This window comes from Rhynchophorus ferrugineus, unplaced genomic scaffold, assembly GCF_030347505.1.
Source record: "Rhynchophorus ferrugineus isolate W39M unplaced genomic scaffold, kcgeb_rfMv2 rfM6, whole genome shotgun sequence".
Lineage (NCBI taxonomy): Eukaryota > Metazoa > Arthropoda > Insecta > Coleoptera > Curculionidae > Rhynchophorus > Rhynchophorus ferrugineus.
The window spans coordinates 813,971-841,562 of record NW_027472585.1 but is presented as its reverse complement, the minus strand read 5'-3'; the positions used below and the strand labels follow the sequence as shown (position 1 = coordinate 841,562).

General features: G+C 33.6%; 2 protein-coding genes across 8 annotated transcripts in view; one reads left to right on the top strand and one right to left on the bottom strand.

Annotated features, from left to right (window-relative positions):
* magu (SPARC related modular calcium binding-like protein magu) overlaps nt 1-23,440 on the top strand; it is a 69,745-nt gene extending 46,305 nt beyond the window's left edge. The window contains exons 2-9 of one of the 3 annotated variants that reach the window (XM_076408666.1): nt 15,251-15,471; nt 15,529-15,666; nt 15,964-16,334; nt 19,484-19,570; nt 20,063-20,247; nt 20,309-20,546; nt 20,601-20,834; nt 22,490-23,440. In XM_076408666.1, coding sequence (XP_076264781.1) covers nt 15,251-15,471; nt 15,529-15,666; nt 15,964-16,334; nt 19,484-19,570; nt 20,063-20,247; nt 20,309-20,546; nt 20,601-20,834; nt 22,490-22,554 — 1,539 coding nt within the window. In that variant the 3' untranslated portion in view covers nt 22,555-23,440. Of the gene's footprint in view, nt 1-15,250; nt 15,472-15,528; nt 15,667-15,963; nt 16,335-19,450; nt 19,571-20,062; nt 20,248-20,308; nt 20,547-20,600; nt 20,835-22,489 lie in introns of all 3 variants that reach the window. The other 2 variants (XM_076408665.1, XM_076408667.1) reach the window with 2 other exon arrangements.
* A 618-nt stretch (nt 23,441-24,058) lies between these two features.
* Nucleotides 24,059-27,592, bottom strand: part of pan (transcription factor pangolin) — a 340,467-nt gene continuing 336,933 nt past the window's right edge. For 4 of the 5 annotated variants that reach the window (XM_076408657.1, XM_076408658.1, XM_076408659.1 and 1 more), the window contains one exon: nt 24,059-26,999. In XM_076408657.1, coding sequence (XP_076264772.1) covers nt 26,516-26,999 — 484 coding nt within the window. In that variant the 3' untranslated portion in view covers nt 24,059-26,515. The remainder of the gene's footprint in view (nt 27,000-27,592) is intronic. The other variant, XM_076408661.1, reaches the window with a different exon arrangement.

The following is a 27,592-nucleotide window of genomic DNA, read 5'->3' as shown; positions in this document are numbered from 1 at the left end:
CAAGTCAAACATGGAGGAAGTTCCCTAATGATCCCTGGCCAGCACAATCGTTAGGCCTCAACATAGTTGAACTGTTATGGAGAATTTAAGAGTAGAGTAAGAGTATTCCATCTCCAAGATCATTGAAGCAATTAGCAGATATTTTGGTACAAGAATGGGACAACACTGCATTGGAAACTATTAAAACACCTTATGAATATATTCAGCGAATAATTGCAGCTGTTGTAAAAGCGAATGGTGGCTCTACACCTTATTAATAAGTAAATATTATGTATTTTCAGGTGTTATATATGGTATTATGGTGTGTATGTTCGTAATGTTCTAGGTAGGTATTAAGTTAAATAGTGCGTATATAGTAGAATATAAAATACGTGTAGTAGATAGATTAAATAAGGTTTTTGTTTATTTAAAAAATATATTATATTAAGAAAGGTTTAATTATACACTCGAAACTAATTTTGATTTATGAAAACAAAGAAACCTCTTTATAATAATATGAAAAATAACTGTAGTGATTTAATACAGCAGAATATTCTTAAAATAAATTTATTTATTTAATTATATTAATCTGTATTACAAAACGTGTAATTGCAAATAATATTTACTCATTATAATGTACTGTTAGATCTACTAGTATAATGAACTAGAAAAAATATTACTCCAACTGTCCGAAAGACTCATTGTGATCATATTGAAAATCGATTCTCTGAAATTGATCTCGGTCAAAGATAAATGTTCGGCATCATGCTTCTTGAAATTGTTCGCCTTTCACCTTACAATTGTGCAACGGTCAAAAAACCGTTTTTTTCGTTGATTCCGACTGAATAGTAGACCATTTTTTACAATTATTATTTAATTAGACTCACACAGTGTAAATATTTTAAGCAGAATACTTTCTCACTCATAACGACAATGCTGATTTCTTGCTTAACGAATGTTCTTGGAGATTCTTAATCTCCATTTTCGATCCGGAATCAAATCTTTCAAAAATTTCAGTTTTCTTGAACAGAAGTTACTATAATAACGTTTGAGACTTATTAATTATTCGGTACATATACTAATTGAATAATTTCATATGCAAATAAGTTTGCATATATGAGAAATAGCAACGGAACCGCCATATATTAAAAATTTAATTATCCATTAAAAATAATGAAGAAAAAAGCTTATTAAAACGTACCACTTCGCAGTAAAATTTAGAAATTGTTGGTTATAAAATTTAAGATGATTAGAAAGCTATGCATTTACTTAAGATAATTGAAAAAAAAACAATATCTTAACCGTTTGTTATTACAATTGTTTCTATAATAATTTTTACTTAATTAATATCTTGAAACGTCAACAATCTGCCCGTGGACAATAAGTATTATTGTTTGATTTCCATTATATAATATAACCATCCTAATCTGTAGAAGATCACTTCAGTAAGTGATCTGCTGTACAATTTATTATCTAAATCTTATTCTAGATACTATTCTAACTAATTTGAAAGTCTATCGTAACTTATTATAATGACTATTCTAAACTTATTCTAGAAATTATTACATTTCACTCTATGTGTCTATTAACCAGTTCGTATGGTAGTTTGCGTTTGAGCCTACGCACTTCACTGTCATCGCGCACATTTAACTGTTTGGCGACTGCATTAAGATGCACTAATACTCTTTCCAGAGTACTTCGAATCACACTCGTTATGGGTTCTATGTGGATACCGCGTTGAATCAGTTTGTTGGACACGTAATATGGGGCATCGACGATGACTCGCAACACTTTATTCTGGAACCTCTTGTGGATATCTATGTTAGATTTGCTAGTAGTACCCCACAGTTCAATACCATAGGTCTAAATGGGCCTAAGTATTGACTTATACAGCAAAACCTTGTTATCTAATGATAATTTACATTTACGCTAACACAAGTCGACTTTGTTAAGATGAAGTTGGAGGTTTTTTGTGGCTGATATTGGATCCTCGTGTGATGATAAAACCTCTGTATCGTCAGCGTATGTTGCAACAGTAGTGTTTCGTGAGGTCGGTAGGTCAGCTGTATACATAAGATATAACAATTGGCCGAGAACACTGCCCTGCGGAATACCCGAATATACGGGGCTGTAGGACAGTGTATTCGACACCCTGTTTGAGAATAAAATGTCTGACTGAGAGGTACGATTTAAGCAAATGAAAGTGCGTATGGGGCAAAAAAGCTTTTTCAATTTAACGTGCAGTCCAGTGTGCCACAGTATGCCGAAGACCTGGTTTATATAATAATAACAACTATCTAAGCAAAAATATTTTCAGTGTTTATTTCATGTAGTGTAACTGCACAAAATTATATTGAGAAATCAGAATATTGACGGAACTATATAAAAGTGTGCCAATATCGTTGCTAAGTTACATTAATAAACAAGATATTAGGTATTTTTATTGATTTTTATACGACATTTCACTAAACCATGGCCATCTTGATAAGCGACGTAATAGTAAATAATAATTATCAATAGAAAATTTACATATTTATTGTTAAACAAAACCCGTGTTTTGTCGATTAGAAATAGAATTCCAGATGGAAATTAGGTAATTAAATTATATTTGTCATCATTGTTTTTAGTAATTTCTATTAATTAATAATGTCCATTTGGTTTTCTAAATGAGAAATGAATTCTCAAAATTATTAATTTTTAAAATATCGCCTGGTTGTCAAACGTCTGCGAAATTCTTGAAAACATTAGTGACAATAATTACATGTTATAAACCAGCAAAGGTCATTTTGGCGCTTTGCTTGTTAAAAAAAAGAAAAATCAAATTTCTGCGTATTATTATTCTGATTCTGAAAATGTCGAAGACAGTAGGTAGTCATAGTCAGAAAAAAGATCACGTCTCTAATCAGTTACTTCGAACAAGAACGAGTTAATATATGCTTAACATATGCATTAGATATAGTGTTAAAATGAATTATATTTGATAACATTTTTTTTTAAATTTTTTTTATTTAGATTGTAATTTAGTTATATATCAAATTAAGAAATAAGCAATAACATATACTTAACATAATTAGCAAATAAGTGAAAAAATAACTTTAAAATTAAGAAATAATAAAAATAACAATTTAAATTATCGAAATGCGCATAGGGAACCAATCATACGCTAGATCTTGTTTTTTACGTCTTTATAAACTTGATGTTTTCAACCCATCAATTAGGAGAAATCAAAATTATGTTTCCAGATCATATACATTCTCCAGGTTTGTATATCTGACGCTGCTTTCGAAGAATTCTAATACTTACCAGTAAACTAAAACGGGCTTAAACCCAAATTAATCACCTGGGACTTAACTAGAGATTTATTTGAAAATAAAACAGCTCATTCCAAAAAGCCTAACGTATCATACCAATAAAGTTCCGGTATATTACCCAAAATAAACAATTCCCCAAATCTGGACGGATCCCCTATGAAACATCGATTGGAATTCGTAACACCTGGACGTGTATTATTCACAAAACCATACATAACATATACTTAACATAATTAGCAAATAAGTGAAAAAATAACTTTAAAATTAAGAAATAATAAAAATAACAATTTAAATTATCGAAATGCGCATAGGGAACCAATCATATGCTGGATCTTGTTTTTTACGTCTTCATAAACTTGATGTTTTCAACCCTTCAATTAGGAGAAATCAAAATTATGTTTCCAGATCATATACATTCTCCAGGTTTGTATATCTGACGCTGCTTTCGAAGAATTCTAATACTTACCAGTAAACTAAAACGGGCTTAAACCCAAATTAATCACCTGGGACTTAACTAGAGATTTATTTGAAAATAAAACAGCTCATTCCAAAAAGCCTAACGTATCATACCAATAAAGTTCCAGTATATTATCCAAAATAAACAATTCTCCAAACCTGGACGGATCCCCTATGAAACATCGATTGGAATTCGTAACACCTGGACGTGTATTATACACAAAACCACCGTGAGGCGCCGTACCTTTTTTTATTCCAAACAAATAACGAGAATCTAGATCTTCCTTGTCGTAACGCTACTGCGTCGCATGGACACATTCGCAAAATCCGAAAATACCGACGAGATCCACTGGAGCGACGAAAGATGCGATAAACAATTTGGTCTGGTTCGACTCAATAAATAGATAGATGATTCCCGGAGGTTCACGGATCAGATGCACCGAAACCAGGATTTTTCAGAGAAAGCAGGGGCTTGAAATGGGCTGCATCGCGATTTTTTTCCGATTGTATATTTTGCTTAAGTCGTTTTATATCGAATTGGGTCAGTTGATTGAAATACAGCAGTTAACGCAACGCTTACTTTTCTTTATTTGCAATTAGTTGATTTAAACAGGTTGAAGCTTCATTTGACAGACGATATTTTTTCGTATAGCTTACGAACAAGTCAACATTTATGTTTTGTCTTCTTAATAACCAACAAAATATGAAAGTAGAGTTTTCCTATCAGAAAATGTATTTATTACAAATATTTAATATACTTTATTCACCTCTTTATCGTTAATATTTTTAAAAGAAATTTTACAACTGCTACTGTAAAAAACTCTTCAAGTCTATTGGATCTATGCAATTTCTGAAACCCTTGGAACCTAATTGTAGTTTTCAATATTTTAGGAAAAAAGTTTCGACAAACAAGAGGCTTGGACAAAAATCGTGAAAGTTTATCAAAAAAGTATTACCTATTATACTAGTCCAAAGTATTACCTATTATGCCAGTCAAAAGTATCTTACTATTTATCATTTACAATTTAATTTTTTTGCCCTCGAAAACTAGCGCTCCAAAATGCTGCTATATTAATTTACGATATATAGTTATTCACAAGCAAACTACAAAAAAAAACATAAAAGCACATATATTATATAAGCATAAATTCGGCGCATTACTTTCAAGGTCGCGGCTGGGACGGAAGGCCAGAACGTTAAAAATCAGTCGAATGAACTAGTAGAACCGAAAATAGTAACTAAAAGTAAACGACTGAAACAGTCGATAGTAAATAGTAAAAATAGTATCGGTCGGACCGAAAATAGCGACTGAAAACAGTTACTAGCAAAAACAGTCGAACCAAAAATAGCGACTGAAATAGTCGATAGTAAAAAGTAGTCAATTACTGAACAGTCGATAGTCGATTTCAGTCGATTGTTCCCAACACTACTTAATACCTACCTAAACCTATTTATTTATTTACAATTTTATTTTAATTACTACCAACTGACTACTTTGAAGTCGGTGCCGAGCAACATATTATATTTTAGTTCGTAATTTAATTTTGTATATATCTCACATAATTATATTATTATTTTTATAGTCGTCGTTGAACTCGGTTAAATATAGTGTTTATTTTAATGTTTTTTTATGCAGAACATTGTTAGTTTTATTTTCTGGCGCGGAAATAAATAATGTTGATGGTTTTCCATCTTTTCAACGGTAAAATTCACAATGAAGCATTCATTTTAATTGAAGACAAGTGCTTTATGCTCATCAACAAAGGATTAACATAATTAGGAATGACAATTGTCACTTATTTATTTATTTTGTTGTTTATTTTTTGAAATCGGTTCAATTTTTTTGTTGAAAATATTTTATTTTGATATATTTTTTAAAATTATTTATTCCAGTTCATAGCTCGGACGGGACATCTGTCGGGTGAGCTAGTACAAAAGCAAATAAGGCAATCAATATCTATACCATATTGGTGTTTACCTGTTTACTATCTATTACACGATTATAAATTACGGTAACCCATAATTATCCATGCAGGTTCTTGTGTATCGAATTTGCGATCAGATGATTCTATTAGCAATTTGACTCAATTTGCCATTCGAGCACACGATGTCGGAACTTCACTTAAAAATTAAACGACTGGTCTCGGTCTGTGGCGATAAATCTCATAAACAAATTTATTGAGACCGGCTGAAACCGCGTCTGGTCTGTGAATTAGTTCGGACGTGATTTGTTGGTTTGTCCTCGATGGGATCAGGGAAAAAAGTAACATTAGTTTAATTGCCATTCTGGGTTGTGTTTTATTGTGTATGTAACAGGTAAATTGAAAAGTCCCCGGCCTGACACATAGATGGTGTTACTAGAATTAAATCCATATATTTTTTAGTCAGCCCTAACCATCCAAAGGGGCGTGTATAAATTTGACAGCTGTTGGATCATTAGTTTATGAATTATAGAATTTTGAGTGAAACAACTTTTGTGAATTGTGAAAAGATTGATAAAAAGGAATTTCGCATGTTGATAAAATATTGCTTTTTTAAAAGGAAAAAATACAGTCGAAGCAAAAACTTGACTTGATGCCGAGTTTCCGTACACTGCCCCAGAAAAATCAACCATGGTATCCTAAGTTTAGACGTGGTGAAATGAGCACCGAAGACGGTGATCGCAGTGGACGCCCAAAAGAGGTTGTTACTGACGAAAACATTAAAAAATCCACAAAATGATTTTGAATGACCGTAAATTGAAATTGAATGAAATAACAGATACTCTAAAGATATCAACTGAACTTGTACGACATATCATTCACGAATATTTGGGTATCAGAAAGCTCTGTGCAGACTGGGTACCGCGCGAACTGATTTTTGACCAAAAACAACGACGAGTTGATGATTCGGAGCAGTGTTTGAAGATGATTAAGCGTAATAAGCTCGAGTTTTTGCGTCGATATGTGACAATGGATGAAACATGGCTCCATCATTTCACTCTGAAGTCCAATCGACAGTCATCTGAGTGCACTGCACACGATGAACCCGCTGCAAAGCGTGGGAAAACGCAACAGTCGGCTGGCAAGGTTATGGTGTCTGTATTTTGGGATGCACATGGAATAATTTTCATTGACTACCTTGAAAAAGGAAGAACCATCAACAGCGACCATTACATAGCGTTATTGGACCGTTTGAGGGACGAAATCGCCTAAAAACGGTTGCATTTGAAGAAAAATAAAGTGCTGCTTCACCAAGACTATGCATCGTGTCACAAGTCCGTGAAAATGATGGCAAAAAACCATGAATTGGGCTTCGAATTGCTTCCTCATCCACCGCATTCTCCAGATCTGGCCCGCAGCGACTATTTCCTGTTCTCAGATCTCAAAAGAATGCTCGCTGGGAAGAAATTTTCGTCGAATGAAGAGGTGATTGTTGAAACTGAGGCCTATTTTGAAGCCAATCGTACTACAAAAATGGTATCGAGAAGTTGGGAATTATATTGAATAAAAAAACTAATTTTGCCAAAAAAAATGTGTTTTACTATGGTAGGCCGGGGACTTTTCAATTGACCTGTTATATATGAACCAATATTTTCTGGCGAAAAATACCATTTTATTTCACAGATGCTTGCGAAATCGTAATTTTATTTGGCATTTATATTAATGTAAGTAAATATTTCCAGTGAGTGTTTACATATAAGTTAGTTAACGTCAAAATGTTTGTGTTTTCTAATAGTCTGCACGATGTTTATAATATACAGTGAATCACTGTATATAAAGTTCCTTTTTGCTTTATATTTTGTAGGAATTACGTATGTTACTATTCAATTAAGGTTTTTGCAAGTCACTTGAACGCTCCAACAATAGTATAAGATGGATATTTTCTTTTATTATTCAAATATTGTGGCTATCACAATTAATCTCCCTTCAATCTCTCATGACAGCTGCCTGTCAAACTTCTTCAGTTATGGTTTTATCATTATCTTGGCGGATGTATATGTTCTACGAGGGTAGGTTGAAACGAAAACAAACACTCTCAGCGACATATTCACATAGAGGGATGGAGCTACGCCCACAAATGGAAGTTCTCTCATAAAACGTTACAACAAATAAATAGTTGAGAGGTTGGTCAACATAGTGGCTTACTGTTTGGCGCCAGATTGCCATGTCGCAGAATAGAAGAAAAAAAAACTTTACATTTACCATCTTACCATTAGTTATCTAATAAGAAAATTCTTTATTTGTTGATCGCTAGTGATAAGGAAACAAATTTTCCGCTGGTAAAATTAACGTAAACAAGTCTTGTTTCATTTCTGTTGGTTTCAAATTCATTTCTGTCTGTTCGGAGTAATGGAGTAGACAAACACTTGTGAACATATGTGATGATCTTTACTAAGCATGATTTTTTATTTATATAAGTAAAAAGTTCAAATTAAAATTAATTTAATTCCGAATTTTTAGCTACTTCGTATGAAAAATGACATATTATTCTTCGAACGTAATCAACAACCTAGTTTGTCATTATTTTTTAATATCAACTGAACAATAGAAGAGGAAGAGTTCGTTTTATTATTAAAATATCGCGGCTCTTCGTAGCATTTGTCTTTTGGGTCAACCAAACCAGTCTTTTCCCAAGTCAAAAACGAAAAGGCACCGGTTTAAGATACGCGGGGTCTCCGTTTCATAATACCGTCGCTCGAATAAATGGTATTTCACGCCAGGATGTGTCGAGTCTCCTTAATATTTAAGAGAGATATTTTGTCGATTTAATGATTTCGTAATCCTTTCTATGTTCAGTCTTATGGAAAATAGAGAAATTATTTTACTACAATTATACATTATTGGTCAGATGAATACATATTTTATTAAACTAACAAGAATTAATAAAAAACTGATTTTTATATTGATTTACAACTTTTCTATTTTATAGAATGACGATTTTGTATACGTTTTTAGCTTAATAAATTATTCTTTGAATTTTTAAAAATATACGAAAGTAATCTATCTGGAAGTCATTTCATTTGTCGATTCAGATTGGGTTCACCGACTTTGGGTTTACAGTATTTGCCGATATATATACCTCCAATTATTACCATTAATATTTTAAAGAATTTTCAGACATTTGGCAACATGGTTGAAGAAGAATTTTACACGTTACGATACAAATATATTCGGCGTCATAGTTATATAACGTGCATTGACTGTTTTATTCAATGGACTTATCTATTACTTCTCAGCCTTTGTGTCCTTTATTGTCTTCATTCATATCATGCTTGGAAAAAGCGTTTGGACACGGATTCTGATAAAAATATCGAAATATATATATACCAAAAGGTTTCTTTTTGTTTGTTCTTACTTTTGTGCATATATATTGAATCACACCCATCATGCTACTTCTGCGAGTTAATATCAAATTTAACATAAGTTCGTAGTTAATAAGATATATTTTATTCTCATTTAACTCTTACGAGATGTCTATTTTAATTATTATCTTATTTGCCTCTCGTCATTTTGCGACACAGCGCTGCCAGGTTTTGATTTTAAAAACTACGCGTCCGTTGTTGATTTACGCATAACAAAAACGAGGAAAGCCAGCTTGGTTGGCGCAGTGGTAAAGGCAACAGGACGGTCCACTTACTATTGCGATAGTCGCGGGTCCTGCTGGGCCAGGGTCGAAAATTTCGGTTTGTGATTGTCCTAGAAGAGTGAAAAATCGGCCAAGAAAAATGATTCCAGTCACGCCAGTAACCAGGCTGGGTAAGACCGGATGTGTTCTGGGATGATTTCTAAGTTGGTCACTCGCCAGTCGGTAGGCTTAATGACGAGGACCGTGGTTCGGAGTCCACTTTAAACAATAGGTCCAGTCCAGATAAATCCTCGGTGGTAAAAAGGAGACTTTAAAATTTAAAAACAAAACGAAGAATAATCAACCGTATAAGAGCCAATGCCTAAAATATGTGTTTATATATTTTTTGACGACTATTCTTGGTTGTTTGATTTGGGCCTATTTCATTTTATTGGAATTTATTTATTTGTAGCGCATATTACATTAAAATTTTAGGCCTAAGTTCCTAATCAATATAAGCTTTAACCGTGCCAAATTTCACGCCTCCAGATGCCTCTGCGTTTTCCTCAAAAAGGGAGGCGAAAAAGTACCAAGATTATACTTGTATTCAAAAAATTCGAAAAGAAAATAAAAAATCCAGTATACAAAACTCGTTTCACATCGAAATTCTTCCATAGGCTTATGTTCCTTGTTTTTCTTAATCGTTCTTGCTATTGTCGAGTTTCAGCATCTCTCCTCCCCGGTTGGTTGGTTGGTCGCATTCTGGTCGATGCGTCGTCGGCGACCACCGGATACCACCGGCCCTACGGCGAAATCCGAAACGAGTATCATTCCTGGCCGCGCTATCCCACGCTTCCATCAACAAAGAGCCCCTTTCCGTCGGCGGGGCGCTTTGAGCTCTCGCAGAAACAAAGGCGGCTATGATTTATGCAAGAGGTACGCGCGCAACGGAGCCGGTCGTTCCCGTACACCTACGAGAGCGAATCGGATGTCTTGATAAATAAATCGTCATTAACGGGCCCGTGTTCGTGATAATCCCCGCTCGGTTTACGGAAGATTTCTTTTACTTGTCTCCCTTGCGAGAGTAGATAACATAATTCGCGATAAGACCCAGAAAAACTTTATTCGCTTATGTAGAAGATATTTTTAATTAATTACATATTATATTAGATACTAGCGACCCGCCCCGGCTTCGCACGGGTGCAATGCTGATACTAAATTAAATACACTACAGAAAAAATATGAACGTTGTATATAAAAACATAGCGGCCCGCTCCGACTTTGCACGGGCATAAAATATATATGCCTATGTCACTCAATGAAAACATGATTAAAATCGATCCAGTATTTTTGGTTCATTCATTACTGCCCTTGGCCTGCACGCATTAAATTTGGAGTAAAACAATTCCTCTTCCCCTATACTTACTATGAAGATTTCCTGCTATCTTTGGAATATCTAAATTCATACAATTTTTATTACATTGCACATTTTTAAACGCAAATTTTAAATTTGTAATATCTCCGAATATATTTGTTTAATTTACATGCTGTAAGGAACCATATTGATCTATATTAATTGCACACTATATTTAAGGTACTTAATTCGATAAGGATTAATGCCGTATTGCTTAAAATAGCTTCGTAAATAAGCCATTTTCTCACGTAAAAAGTAAACAGTAAAAATGGTTAATGTGGGTTATCCCTAAAAGATAAACATATACCATCGCGGACTTTTTTGTAGACCTTTTTATGGTGTACAATACTGTAGTACATTAATTTGATCTAACTCGTATGGTTAGGCAGCGTTTTTGCTAATTGCTAAATAAGCCTAAAAAAATAGGTTAATTTACGACATCACGTTAGAAACCTCTAAAATTATCAATGTTGCCTTAGTATATTATGCATGTATTATACATATAAACCTTCCTCTTGAATCACTCTATCTATTGAAAAAAACCGCATCAAAATCCGTTGCGTAGTTTTAAAGATTTAAGCGCACATAGGGATATAGGGACAGAAAAGGCGACTTTGTTTTATACTATGTAGTGATTCTTAGTACAATCTTAATTTACAAATTCATTTATTACTGTTAAGCGTGTCAACAAGACAAATGAGTAAAATTGTTCATTATGTTTATAAAATCCTAATAGTTATTTCCCAAAATACCGCTTTTATAATATCGGCATTTTTATAGGTTTATGACGGTATTTTGGGTCTCCGACTGATGGTCGGTCAGTGTTTGATCTTTTTTTGTTATCGCTACCTGGCCTCTGGCTTATTTGGAACATGGAAAAACCTTTATAATTGGACATTGGTTAGAAGAGGTAGTGATTGGCAGATACAGTATGGTTTCAAAGGAGATGTGGGATACTAACTTTCCAAACATGCCGAAAAAATGATTGTACGCTCTCAATAGTTTCACTAACGCAAACCACAACATTCCCAACGAACAATGCGGTTTCCGTGCCAACTCAAAACTGCCTGCTGCTCTTAAGCTGCCCGTGTTGCATCCACCATTCGTCAGGTTCTTTGTAAAGGTCGCAAGACTGGAGCCATCTTTCTAGATGTATCGAAAGCTTCCGATCAAGTATGGCACAACGACCTAATCTTCAAACCTAACAAACTAGGTTTACCAGTGGCTTAATATACCTAATTCATTTATACTTGGAAGATAGGTCTTTTCGAGCAAATATAGGTGACTCTAGGTCTTCTAGGGTGACTTAAGGTTCTTCATTAGCCCCGCCCTGTTCAATTTGTCTCCTCCAAGTAGACTGGCAACTGCAGATTAACCCGATTAAGCCTCAGACTATTCTGTTCCATCGCTCAATCGTTAAGGTCCTATCCCCTGGCCCCAGAAAGTATTATTACCTCGGTCTTCAATTCGACTGCAGTTTCCAATGGTCAGCTCAAATCTAACATGCTATCTGGCTGGCATGTATAGCAGCCTATACCTAAAATGCCAAAAAATATTTTTCCTTGTAGTGTATATATAAACATAAACATACTGCAACCTTTGTTAAATTTCAGGCAATCCAAACTACAGAAATTTTATAATTTTAGTAGAGCCTCCGCCGAAGATTTTACCAAAATTTAACCGAATAAGGAAAATAAACCGCGGATAATATTCTAAATAAAATACAGTGCACCAATTTGTATGAATAAAAGCTTAATCATTTTAAAAAAATTGCCTAAACTTATTTGCATTCATTTTTTATAACCATAGTCTTCCAAACCATTCTTATTAAGTGACGGTAAAAATGCTCCATGGATAAAAACGAATAACTATTGCTTTCTCTCTTTTTTATATTTTAAAGTCTCCTTTTTACCAACGAGGGTTTATTTGGACTGGACCTACAGTTTATTATGAGCTTCGAACTAAGGTCCTCGGCATTAACCATAGCCATTATATTAGCCAGTGACCAACTTAGAAATCATCCCAGATGACATCCGGTCTTATCCAATCTGGTTACTGGCGTGACTGGGATCATTTTCCTTGTCGGATTTTGCACTATTGACTAGGACAATCACAAACAAAAATGTACAACCATGCCCCAACAGGATTTGAACCCGCGACTATAGCAACAGTAGGAAGATCGTCCGGTTGTCTTTATCACTGCGCCAACCAAATCTCTTGATAAAGAAATTATGAAAGAAAATTGGAATTGGATTCAATCATTATTGTTCATACTGTTCGTTCTGGAAGGCTACTGTTCATACAAATAAGAAATATATGAAATTCATATGTTCATATGAAACAACTTATTACCTTTAGTTTAACTTTTTTTCATTAAAACAAAATAGTTTTTAACTTTACGAGAAAATATTATTATATGAACACAAGAGGCTATCGTTAGAAGTCAAGCTGCTGTATCATTTACTTGACATAAAATACCGAGTCCCATACATGCAGATTATAAAATTGATAAACTACATAATTGATGAGAACTAGGCACCACGTTGGTGTCACTTAAGTCTCGATAAAAATAACTGTTAAGAACCCTCAAGTGTGTCCATGTGACTTCCTGGGTTATTGGCCCCCCATTCATCGTCCGCTATTGTAACATACCATAAAATAAAACTCGTTAAAAAGACATCGTTGTTCTTAAAAAGTGAGGTTGATAATCTACAATCGGCAGCCACCGGCAGCTGTTGCGTAACGTCAATTTACGCCCAATTACGGGACATTACGGCACACCACGCCGTACCCTCTGGAATGGTCGAAAACCGCTCAATTACTCGATTAAAATCAATTGCCATGGAACCGACCTTCGTAAGTTGGGCTTGGACGCGATGAACAGCTTAGAGAAGACAAACAAAAGTGGATGGTTATTTCATGGCTCATTGCCCAGGTGTATGTGTCGATGGGGGGCCCATAACATTCCTTTGGCAACTATTTTGAACAGGTGTTCATTGTTCAGCTCGATCCTTTTGTGTACAACACCTGTGCCACCATCTACCTGTCAAATAGACGCAGCAGGACGGGTTTTACATACAGCTTTCTCTACGTGATATCCCGAGGAAAAAGAAAATATATCGCATTCAATATTTATAATTAAAGTTAAATGTTATAGAAGTTACCTTTATTTTTCTTGTAATTTTCTAACTATAAAACTAGGATGATTGTAAATAATGATAAATTTGTACGAACCCTTTTTAAGTTTTTTTTAATTACAATTTCCGGAAATACTAGTTTCATTTCCGTGAACCTATCAAACATACAGGTCGCATTACTATATGCGATGACTTTTTATCTAATTAATTTGTCTAGTCAAACTAACTAAGGCTTAGCAATCTATTATAAAAACCGAAAAGGCATGACTAACTTGTACTAGTTTTTTTACTAATATGGCATATGTAATTTAGATTTGTAGCAACAGTTACCTATTTGGAAGTCAAGGTGAGAACATTTTATTGTTCACATTATTTTAAGCTACAGCCTTTTATCTTATTTTCTTTTCAATATATTAACACATCAATAATTAATTAAAAACTTTAATAAAATTAATATTAAATTACAAAAATTATGTGTGTACCAGAAGTATAAAGTAATTTAGTACAATTTTAAATACAAATTAATTTATTACTACTGTTCTGTTGTACTTGCATTAATATACATACAATTAAGAACGTTGCTGTGATGTAGCAACCCTATTTCATGTTTTAAGCCGAAATCTTAGATCACTACGTATATTCATTTTATTGCATTGTCATCGTGCAGCTCTTCGTTGGTTACATAGCTATAAGCACTGGTAATTAATCCTAGAACTTTGTTTTAGCTGCGTTGGATTACTAGTTGAATTGGATTCTTTTTAATTTTAGGTCAAATTGAGAGTATTTTCCGATTAAGTACAGTTGCTTGACTTTGAGTCTAATCTGCTCTGCTTTTTGTCTAATATGATGTCTAGATGTCTAGCGTTGAGATGGATGCCGGGGTATTTGGCTGATTCTGATTGAGGAATCGAGCAGTCAAGTGATATAATTAGGTTTTAGTCATTTCGCCGCAACTCAAAATTAACATGGACAGATTTGGACCTATTAAACCATATTTTCTAGTCTCTAGTGCATTTATAGATTTTATTACTGTACCTTTTCTATGGACTTTAGCAGAAAATTAAGCGGATTTAATTTTTTGGAAACAGTTTATATTGAAAAAATTATACTACAAATCAGTAGTTCAAATAATGAGTTAATTTTGTTTATTAATTACATCATCGAAGAAGTTAAAAAATGGCTCTATGAATGGTTTAGCTCCAAGGAGAAATATTTTTTTTTATAATGGCATTCATAAATTGCCTTAGAGTTGAGCAAAATGTATAGAATCAAATACACATTTTTTTCTGGAGTTCTCAGAAACTGTTTTGTTTTTTGAATAAAATAAAAAGATAATTGCAAATGAAACTTAAAAAGTAATAATAGAAGATCGGTTCCCAATGACATTTATACTATTCTTTTTTCAGTTAAACGAATGTAATCCTAAAGCTTGTCAAAAAGCCGATAACGAAAAGGCAGTATGCGGTTCGGACGGACTCAGCTATCCCAGTAGATGTCAGTTGGAGCGTGTCAGATGCCAAAATCAAAACGTTACCGTTATTAAAAGGGGCCTATGCAAACAACAGCGACCATGTCTTGAATGGGACCTTATCTCATCGGAAACACCTCAGTATAAATTTAAACCAAAGTAAAACCAACTGACTAGTTTTTTTTTTCAATTTAACGTTATTTTACTATTTCCCAGGTGTAAACAGAATGGAACATACGAAGCTGGCCAGTGCCACCCGGAAACCGGATATTGTTGGTGTGTGACGCCTGAAGGAATACCAATACCATACACCACGAAAAAAATTAACGATAAACCAGGCAGCAAGCCTATAAGGTAAAAATAATCGTAGTTTTGATATCCTGACAAGGAACGACATTAAATATATGTTTTTGTATTGTTAGCCAACTCAGCTAAGTTGAAAATAATCATATCTAATCTACATAAAAACTGATTTAAAAGGAAATTACGAAAAATAATTTATGTAGAAGTAGCTCCTCAAAAGAAAATAAAAAAATATCAAATTAGAATATTACTATTTTCTCAGTCTTATAATATTTTTTATCAGTCACTGAAATATATATAAATACCAAATAATTAGGTATTTAACAACTAGCCAAATATATATTGTAGGTGTAGAAGCCGTAGAAAGAAAACCAGATCACCCATAGGAAGTACCAAAAGGAACGTTTGCAAGATCAACGAGAAATCTCTGTTCAACAGGAACTTAATCTCCAGCTTCCATTCGGAATACCAAAGAGAAATAGAGAGAAAGGTCGACGTCAAAGACGAAATGGTGATTGCGTGGAAATTCCAGACGTTGGACCTGAACGTCGATAGGGTCCTAGATAAGGCTGAATACAAGGATATCAAGCGATTAGTGAAGAAGGCGATGAAACCGAAAAAATGCGCCAAAGCCTTCCCCAAATCTTGCGATATTAATAACGATGCGAAGATTACTCTCGAGGAATGGAGCGACTGCTTCGACAAAAGCGGCAAAACAGGTAAATATCATCATTTTTAAATTGGGTAAAATGCTTGTTTTAGTTTGTTTTGTACTCAGTTTGTTTGGTTTGGTTACAATTTGAAGAGAAATTATTTTGCTTCCGACCAAAATGAAATGGAACATGTTACTATATGTTAATCATCCATAAAACACATTCAAACAAAATTTTTCAAAAAGAGAGGACAGTGTGGAACTTACAAAGAGATTTGTCAAATGCTTCTATATTATATCATATAATATATTATATTATAAACAACATTAGTTAACATTTATGTCAGAGTTTTTTCCAGTCCATCCAAGCTCTTCGAAGAACAGAGAAATATTCAAATTCGGTTAAAAATCAAATCTAAAGTAACTAAATTTGACAAATAATAAACATTAACCTAAAAATATCTATAAGAATTTATTTAAATCTTATTAAATCTCTTAAATTCTCTCTTAAATTTTATTTATAATATTTTATAATCTAACCAGTCCATTGGCTTACTCAGTGATTTAAACACACCAATCACAAATCGAGCAAATTATAATAATTCTGGGTGTGTATATAGCAACTCGTATTTTAATAATATTTTGAGTTCAACAACTAGGGTTTTCCATAATATAGCTGATAAATAGTGTTCTTCTCTACCCACAATAAGTCACATATACAATATTTACAGCTATTATCTAGTCAATATTTGTAATTAATTTCATATTGATTAATATATAAAAATGTATTATTTATTTCCTTTAGATATGCTAAAACATTATTGTTTAATAAGTAGTACATTAGTTATTGTAATAGTAAAGTAGACCTGGGTGTTTACCACATTCTAATCGGTTTTTGATGGTACCAATAAAGGAATACTGTCAAAAATTACCTTTATTTAAAATTAATTATGCCATACTAACTAATATGATATTAATGTAACAAGTAATTCTATAGGTTTTGTCATGCTAAACCTTTTTTGGTTGATAGGAGGTGATATGTTATATTTACATCTCTTAACAGGTCAATTGGAAAGTCCCCGGCCTGATACATAGATGGCGTTACTAGAATTAAATCCATATGTTTTTTAGTTAGCCCTAACCGTCAAAAGATGCGTGTATAAATTTGACAGTTGTCGGATCATTAGTTTGTGAATTATAGCATTTTGAGTGAAGCAACTTTTGTTATTGTGAAAAAAAATGAATAAAAAGGAATTTCGCGTGTTAATAAAAAAATTGCTTTTTGAAGGAAAAAAATACAGTTTAAGCAAAAACTTGACTTGATGCCGAGTTTTCGGACGCTGCCCCAGGAAAATCAACCATCAAGAATTGGTTTGCTAAGTTCAGACGTGGTGAAATGAGCACCGAAGACGGTGAACGCAGTAGATGCCCAAAAAAGGCCCAAAAGATTGTTACCGACGGAAACATAAAAAAAAACACAAAATGATTTTGAATGACTGTAAATTGAATCCATCATTTCACTCCGAAGTTCAATCGACAGTCATCTGAGTGAACAGCACACGATGAATTCGCTCCAAAGCGTGAGAAAGCGCAACAGTAGGCTGGCACGGTTATGGCGTCTCTATTTTGGGATGCGCATGGAATAATTTTAATTGACTTTGATTTGACCTTGAAAAAGGAAGGACCATCAACAGCGACTATTACATAGCGTTATTGGACTGTTTGAAGGACGAAATCGCCGAAAAACGGCCGTAATTGAAGAAAAAGAAAGTGCAAATCGTACTACAAAGATGGCATCGAAAAGTTGGGAGGTCGCTATAATCAGTGTATCACCCTTGAAGGAAATTAAATTGTTTAAAAAAAAATTGCCGAAAAATGTGTTTTGCGATGGTAGGCCGGGGACTTTTTAATTGACCTATTATTAGCCCCCTTTTTGATTCAGGATCATGTTAGTTTATTCAAGTCTTACTAAATTGTTAAAAACAGTGGATGCTTTCAATATCTACAAACACCAGATGAGAGAAACTTCACAGTTATTCTTAAAATGTAGTTTGGTTTTAGATAAATAAAATTATTTAAAAAATAAACGAATCTAGCATGATATATTTAAAAAATAACACTGAATCTTTGTCGAACGACTAAACTTATTGAATTAAAAATTAAAATATTCTATTGCTAATAAACATTGGGGTTTAGTAAAATAACAATAATATAATTTAATTAAAACCAACACTAAATTTGGGATTGAAAATTAGACATAAATGATTTTAATATTGATCATTGTAAGGATATTTTAAAAGGCTCAGTAACTAGAACATAAATTCTTAGACACATCTAATACTGATATATAAATAAAACTTTCATCATTGCTTATTTAAAGTAAGAGATACTAAAAACTAACATACATTAAACATTGGTAAAACAATGCAAGACTTGCAATGGTTATATTCTATTTGCTTAGCAAATATATCCGCTGATGAGACTTAATTCAAGAGATGGAAGGGTCCTAGAAGAAACGTTTACGCTCATAGTAGGTGTTAATGTAACTTCCTAATAATATAAATCAACACAAGATGGCTGATATTGCCGTGGACCAAAATATCCTCAGAACCTACACGAGCGACAAACCCAATTTATTTTATTACCAGCAGAAGGTCTTATTTATTTTAGATATTTAACCAGGAAGTCGCTTTAAGTTGTAATATCCGTTCGTTGTTATGCTGACGACATTTCAATTAACGTTCAATCGATTGATATGATTTATTAGTTTTTTATAACAAGCGAATTAAAAAACTCAATTGAAAAAAAAAACACCATTCAATATAGTTTAAGAGAATTGTAAATATAGATAAAAAATATATTGTGAGGTAATATTTTTTTGTTCCTTGATAAATATAGTAATTAAATATCATAATTAATATGCACGCATTTAGATCGTAGTATGTGGTAAAACTGGGAATTTTTAAATATTTTAGTAACAGTTCCATTCTAAATAGTTTCTTGTTTTAACATGAGAATTCCTGGCACCTTCGTCATTTTATCATAAATATAATATATGCAAATTCTCATTGTTAAAAGCCGATTGGGTTTCTTAGTTGCTAGTTTAGCTTAGCTTCTCTTGTAGTGGGTAGTTCGTTTAACCTAGGACGTACAGCCCGCGTACTTTGTTTTGAACTTAAATAGTTTCTTTCCGTGTGTTTTTGTCGCTGGATTCAGATGGCAAACAGAGCAGTTCGACGGATGGAGAGGATGACGAAGATATCGAAGATTTTGCTAATCGCCACCAACCGCCGCTCCATGGAGGTAAGTTATAGCTTACCGATCGCAATATCAATAAAAATTCTTTCTCAAATATACCAGCAATTCGAATTTAAAAAAAACATATATACTGCTATAGAACTATATATAATAGTTACGTCACACCATTCCTGAAATACCTTTGCATATAGGTATATATGAGAATTTGAATATAAGAAAAAATGATTTTTTATTTGTTGCTGCTTTGAATGTCTGTTTTTGGTTAGTATTTCAGAGCACCTTAATATCAAACTATTTTGATACTCTTACAGATGTCAGTATATCAGCGTTTGCGTCAATATCCACAGAATAAGTAGTATTCCGTATTTTATGGCCAATATCTGGAAACAATGTAGAGTTACGTCAAGTTTAACGTTTTTTTTTTAAATAAAAATATTTCAAATCTGTAACGTTTGGTAAAATTTTTAATATCCACAAATGCTCATACATAATGACAGGTACTGATTAAATTTGTTCTAAACATTTTGTTGTTTTCAGTTTTAAGTGAAAACAGCGCTCCTTTGCCGCTCAATCAAAACTACGATGACGAATCAATGGAAAACCGGGAAGAAGACGTCACAGACTGCATATCTGATCGCAAAATGGCATTAGAAGAAGCTAAAGATCCCAATCATGATCCAATATATATACCAGAATGCACCCCTGATGGCAGATACCAAAAAGTAAGTAACGGAAATAAATGTGTTGATGTCAGTTTTACAGCACACTCAATATATTTTACAGGTTCAATGCTACAGATCAGCTGGGTATTGTTGGTGTGTGAATGAAGATACAGGAAAGAATATACCGGGAACATCAATTAAAGATAACATACCCAATTGCAACCTGCTAAAAATTACACAACATCCAATGAAAGGTTGTGCAGATGACAAGAAAATTATATTTTTGAAAGAGCTTTTACAATTTCTGCATAACAAAATGACAGAAAGTGTTAGTATAAATAATCCTGCGGGTACATTAGGTAATAAATGAACAGGTCAAGTAACATTCTATTTTAATTATAAGTATATTTCAGCTTTATTGCAATCAAGGGATGAACAAGCAGCTCACTGGAGCTTTAACTATTTCGATAAAGATCGAAATAAAGTGTTGGATCGACCAGAGTGGAAAGCATTTAAGGAATATGTTTCTCCTATAAAAACTTTAAGGAAATGCGGCAAGAAATTACCAAAATACTGCGACAGTAACAAAGATAGAGAAATTAGCAGAACAGAGTGGTTGGATTGCTTGAACATTCAAGAACAGCAGGGTGAGTAATATCTCAGTGGACAAAAATGTTACCTATTTGTGATTAGGGTTATTTTTTGAAATTTAGCCAAAGAACACCTTAATTTTTCCTACAATGCTGCTCTTTTGTCTAATTCTATTTCATTAAGTGGATTATGGTCTATCGAATTTGTGTTTTCTGTTTGCATTGATTTAAATTAATTACTGAAGTATTATGGATTAAATAACTATATGTATCATATCTAGAAATACTACATTAATATTGTTAATTTCTTCAATATGATATGAATGAATGAAGAAGTCCCCGGTCTACCATAGTAAAACACATTTTTTTGGCCAAATTAGTTTTTTTTTATTCAACATAATTCCCTTCAAAGGTGATACACTGTAGTACGATTTGCCCTTTGCTTCAAAATAGGCCTCAGTTTCGGCGATCACCTTTTCATTAGACGAAAATTTCTTTCCAGCGAGCATTCTTTTGAGATCTGAGAAAGGAAATAGTCGCTGGGGGCCAGATCTGGAGAATCCGGTAGATGAGGAAGCAATTCGAAGCCCAATTCATGGATTTTTGACACGGTGTATTGTGTTGATGAAGCAGCACTTTCTTTTTCTTCAAATGCGGCCGTTTTTCGGCGATTTCGCCCTTCAACCGGTCCAATAACACTATGTAATAGTCTCTGTTGATGGTCCTTCCTTTTTCAAGAGAGTCAATGAAAATTCTTCCACGCGCATCCCAAAATACAGACACCATAACCTTGCCAGCCGACTGTTGCGTTTTCCCACGCTTTGGAGCGGGTTCATGGTGTGCAGTTCACTCGGATGACTATCGATTAGACTTGGTGAAATGATGGAGCCATGTTTCATCTATTGTCACATATCGACGAAAAAACTGGGGTTTGTTACGCTTGATCATCGTCAAACACTGCTCCGAATCATCAACACGTCGTTGTTTTTGGTCAAAAGTGGGCTCGCGCACTTTGCACAGAGCTTTCTCATACGCAAATATTCGTGAATGAAGTGATGTACACGTTCAGTTGATATCTTTAGAGTGTCTGTTTTTCATTCAATTTCAATTTACCGGCATTCAAAATCATTTTGTGGATTTTTTAATGTGTTCGTTGATAACAACCTCTTTTGGGCGTTCACTGCGTTCACCGTCTTCGGTGCTCATTTCACCGTGTCTAAACTTAGTATACCAATCTTTGATGGTTGATTTTCCAGGGGCACTGTCCGGAAACTCGGCATCAAGTTTTTGCTCCAAATGTTTTTTGCACTTCAAAAAGCAATATTTTATCAACACGCGAAATTACTTTTTATCCATTTTTTTCACAATAACAAAAGTTGCTTCACTCAAAATGCTATAATTCACAAACTAATGATCCGACAGCTGTTAAATTTATACACGCATCTTTTGAGGGTTAGGCTAACTAAAAAATATATGGATTTAACTGTCGTAGCGCCATCTATGTGTCAGGCCGGGGGCTTTTCAATAGACCTGTTATGTTGTTTGAGGTTCACCAGTGAAAATCATGGCGTGAAAATATTCTCAATTTAATTTGGGATAGTTGGGATATTCAGAAACCTAGTATTATTCAACCAAAGTTCATAGATAACTTGATAAATATTACAACAATTAACATAAAATAGAACTCGTAAACTAATACACCATTTTTATAGCATCAGCTTTTCCTTCGCCCAGAACTGGGAAGAAAAACCCCTTAGACGTATTAAAGGACGACTAATATTAATCAGCGAGATTAATTCAAATCTTTGAATGTATTAAACCAGTATCGAATGGTAAACATGTATGAAACTGTAGGAAATGACATGAATAGTAGATATTCAATATGATAGCTGGCCAGATTTAAACAACATTGTATATAACTGGCCAGTTTTGCCGTTGCAATTATGTGATGATAGCTTATAATGTACAGCTTATGTAAAGTTACATGTTTAATGTCCTAGCTTTAAATGTGTCTTATTATTAAGCCTTTATTTATTTAAATGTATAGACACCAAATGAATTCTGAATATGTTTGTGCACAGTTTAGTTACAGTACCTACGATATAACGAACTCGGCCAAATACAGTTACTATTGAACAGTAACAGATTGAAATAAACCTTTCGAAAAAGTTATAAAATGTATATACGTTCGTTTTAGATAAAAGATCGCTAATGTTGTAATACGCATTTTTACTTATATCATCGAAAATTTATTGAACATATATTTCAAAGTTGAGAATTTTAATCTGTTAGTTAGTTAAGTCACTCTTCAAATTAACTTTGAAGCTATATATCAGTAAGTTTTCATTCGATCCAAAATTCTCATTGAAAGCATTTATATCTTTATCTAGTGCCATATACATATTATATTGTAATATTTTTTTTATATTATAAATAGTTATCTATTTTAAATACTTAATTAATGTTAAGATCTAGGAATAGGTACTGTAAGAACTAGGAAAAGAAGTATTTTGTATGTTACTATTAGTTATTTTGGATAATTATTTTAAACTGATTATATTTTTGTACATTTTACTGTATAGACTATCATTGTAAGTTATTCAAAATGACTATTTGTTACGTGTATTAAAAAAATAAATAAATGGAAAATCGACTTGTTAAAATCTTTTTTTTTTTATTGAACCCAATCTACCAACAAGAAATATTCAGTTCAAATTGCTGGATCTATTTAAATAACACAATTTTTATTACTAGGTGAGTATTCAATTATTTTAAGGGCGCCCTCTATGCGTTTATAATAGTAAAAGTTTGATGCTAATTACTTTCAATCAAGATTGAAGTAGCATGTCTTCCGTTTTTTGATAATAACAGTGATATCAAGCAGCGTAGTAACCAGTGTGTTATTACTACTTTTGTGACGTTCTTTTGGCAAGTAGTACAATAAAATTTTCAAGAATTTCGTATAAGTAAGGAAACATAAAGTGCCAAGCTAAAAAATAAAATTAATGTATAATATTGTTTGTATGCTACTATATGACTTTCAACTTTTCAAGCATGGCATACTGGATTGCAAGTTAAAAAGTTTCTTCCCGATTTGCATCTTGGGTTACATAAATTTGATTTTACTAATAAAAGGTTATTTGTAAAACAAGTTGGTGAACACATTGAATATATTCAGTTCTACCAGAATTACTACTGGGCAACCATAGTATTACAAAAAAAAATCCAACAAGGACGGAAAAGTAATAAATTAGGTGAGGGTGTGAAATAAAAGCAACACGTTCTCTTTTGGATTTTTGTATTGAATGACCTAACCTATACGGTGTTACGAACAGATTCTACTTACAAAGACATTATTAACATCTAATATTAAATTCTAACTTTATTTATATATGTATATTTTAATTACTCTATGCAAAGAGTTTTATTAATCGAGAAGCATTTGAAATGCCCCTGAACATAATGTACATTCATTACTTAGATCAAGCTGCCGAAAAATTATTTAGAAGAAGGAAATCTATAGTACATCGAAATATGTATTGGCATTATTTTCGTTTGGGATAAAAATCAGCGATGTACCGAACGTTTTGCATCAATCTATGTATGAATGATCTAGATTTGTTTGTGGTGTTTTGTTCCAGTATCAATTGAAAATCTCGAATGAAGAATTTGTCATTGACAGCAAACCTGAAACTTATGCCAATGTATTAGTTTCTAAGTATATAAATCATTCAATCTCCAAGTCTTAAGATTGATCTGTTCATAGGCAATTGCAGCTTGTCCCATAAGGAAAATGACATACATTGCACTTGTCTAACAAAAACAAAAAAAATGGACACCTTAAATGTAGAAATTTTAAAACTAAGCAGTCATTAGTAGCTGCAGCTATTTAAAAACAAAAGCCCCCGCCTCAAGGAATATGGCACAATAATCTCTTTTTGTTGAGACGAGGTTACAGGTTAATTAAACAACTGCAGCCTGGACAGTAAAGGTTTTTTGTAACTCATTGGGTCGAACCAAAATCGCATCAACATATTTTTACAGTTATATCTTACACATAAGAAACTCAAAATCATATTGCACTCTTCAAAAACAAATAATGTGAATAATGTAAACTTAAAATTTTTTCATTGCACTGAAATCTTTGCTAAATTCATATATATATATTTTCCTTTCAATAAACTAAACTATATATAGGACACATCTATTTGTTTTTTAGTATACAATTAAGTAAATAGAAACGACATTTTAAACTAGATAATAACTGTAAAATTATGTTAGGTTGTAACAACAGTCTAAGCGTAAGATTCGGTCTTTGTGCCTTTATGTTAAGTTTAGACTGAAATCGTTCTCATTTATTTTCATCCTCTAATAAATGCAAATTCCTGAGGAAGCCAAAAACATAAACTGTATCAGTAAATAGTATAAAATATCACATGTTTCTTTTACATATAGGAAAAAATGTTAATGCTTCACGAGGAAATTAGTAAACTAAAAAATAACAAGTGCTTGCAGAACGAGGTTCATACAAAGAAGGCAATTCTCAATAAGTTCTTATCGGAAAAAATCGGTATTCTAGGTACGTAATACCGTCTTTGTATGAACGTGACATTGTTTCCCTGACTTGCTAAAAACGTAACAAAGGGTGATGTTTTTTCGCCTTAAAAAATATAAAGGAAAAATTCATGAAATCTGTATATTGCAATTTGTTCCCAAAAAAGAATAGAGTTATTATTGGTTCAAAAGAAAGATATCGAGGCTGCCATGGCCTTCTATATAAAAATAACAAATAAAATTTCAAAACGTCAAAAATACATTTTACAAAAAATTATAAAATTCTTATATAACATTTGAATATGTACATGTTACTTACAGATTTTTTTTTAACAATTTACAACTAACTAATAGAGTGGTACAGAAAACCAGCAGTATATTCATTGTTCCATTCTGAATTTGAAATAAATTTGTTTGTTAAAGAAGAAACGAACGCATTTAGTAATCGAAAAAAACATTGTGGCACAAGGAACATTAAACAAAACCGAACAACGCTCCTTGGATATTGTAACCACAGCTTTTCTTGTGTAAGAAATGGTTGGTGAGGTAGCCGGTGAAACTAAGTTGTAATTAACATTTGCATGTCTGAGAATTAAATTTTTTCGGTGTTGCTATTGGTGTTCTGAATTTTGTTCGTTATTATAGGTATATTTGTACCGATTTGCGTTTGTTTATTGAAGATGTACCATAAAGGACAATTTGTTAAATTTGTATCTAATTATAAGGATTCATACGCCCTTTTTGTTGGTGTTTTAATGAAAAATATAAAATATTATTAATTATAATGAGAGGTGATGGAGGGCTATGCTTTTGTTATGTTGCTTGTGCAAATAAATTCGTTCTGTTTGATAGGTGGCGACTCTCTCCTTTAAGTACAGATCGTTATTGACGGATACAATATCCAAGAGAGTGAGAGAGAGAGAGGAGCAAGAGGAGACGTAAGAAAACCAAAAACTAACTACAGAATACAAAAGAATAGCTATATAAATATACATAATATATATAGTAGAGGTGGTTTTGGCAAATGACATTTCTGTTACATAGTAAAAAAACACGTCCGGTGACGTCCGAGGGCACCACGGTCCGTTGAGATCGTCGCGCGCTTGTTCCATTCGCGGGGACACGCCGTCGAACGGTCGGATCGTTGACGGCCGGTGACGAAGCACTAGCCCTACGCCCGAGGGCTACGTGACGCTGATGATGGAACGGGTCGTCTCCTTGTTGCCTGCCGTGTCGGCGGAATCGTTACGCACCACACACTGCCCCGTCAATTGGTTCACACTCAAGGGATTGTTCGCGTCGCGCGGATTCGTACCGACGGGGTTGCGGGGGGTCGAGGGGTGATGGAGCTGGGGCGGCGGCAGTTTGACGTCGAAACCGTCGTGTGGCGTCAGCGGGCTCTGGAGCATGTAGGGGCTGGCCACGCTGACTGAGGGACTGGCAGCGCTGGTCGAAGGGCTGGGCAGTACCATGCCGCCAGGGCTGGTAAGGCTGCTGAGGCCGGACAGGCCGCCGGGACTGGACATGGACTGGTTGAGGCTTTCGGCGTCGTCGTCGGGTGGCGTGTGGGCGTCGCCCATGCTGCCGCAGCTTCCTAGATTGTCGTCGGATTGGTTACCGTCGTTGCCATCTCCCGACTCCATGTAGCGTATGCATTTCTTTTTGCGTCTGGAACATTAAGATGGGATTAGGTCGACGTCGTAGCTGATTTGCGGTCGCGGACAACACAAACCATGCCCATAGTGGTTAAATAAATGTAAAAGAAAACATGCATTGTCTCGATATTGTCTCTCCGGTAAGGTGTAGTGGAGTGCCATTGTAAAAACTCCATGCTAAACTAAAGAAATTAAACGGAAATCAATTTATTATAAATTCACAATCAACTCATGATATATTCTATTTAATATTACTCCAGCACAGTTGTATGAACACTGCTTTTATCCTTATTTAAATATTCTCAGCTGAATAAGCTCTCAATACTTGACAATAATCAGAAACCAAATTTTCGTAGTTGATAATATCAATATAACTAACGTTTATATTATTTTAATGGAGTGCCCCGAATGGTAATTAATAAATAAAAATGAAAAAACCAAATTATCTAAATATAAATTCAACATTTTTCAAAAATAATGAAAAATTGTCTTGTGATGGGTACCAACCAATAGGCTTAATAAATATATACCAGGTGTATCGGAAAGTCATTACCGGTTTTTCTGACAGATGTCGCTAGGCTTAAGTATGCTATGTTATGATTTGAT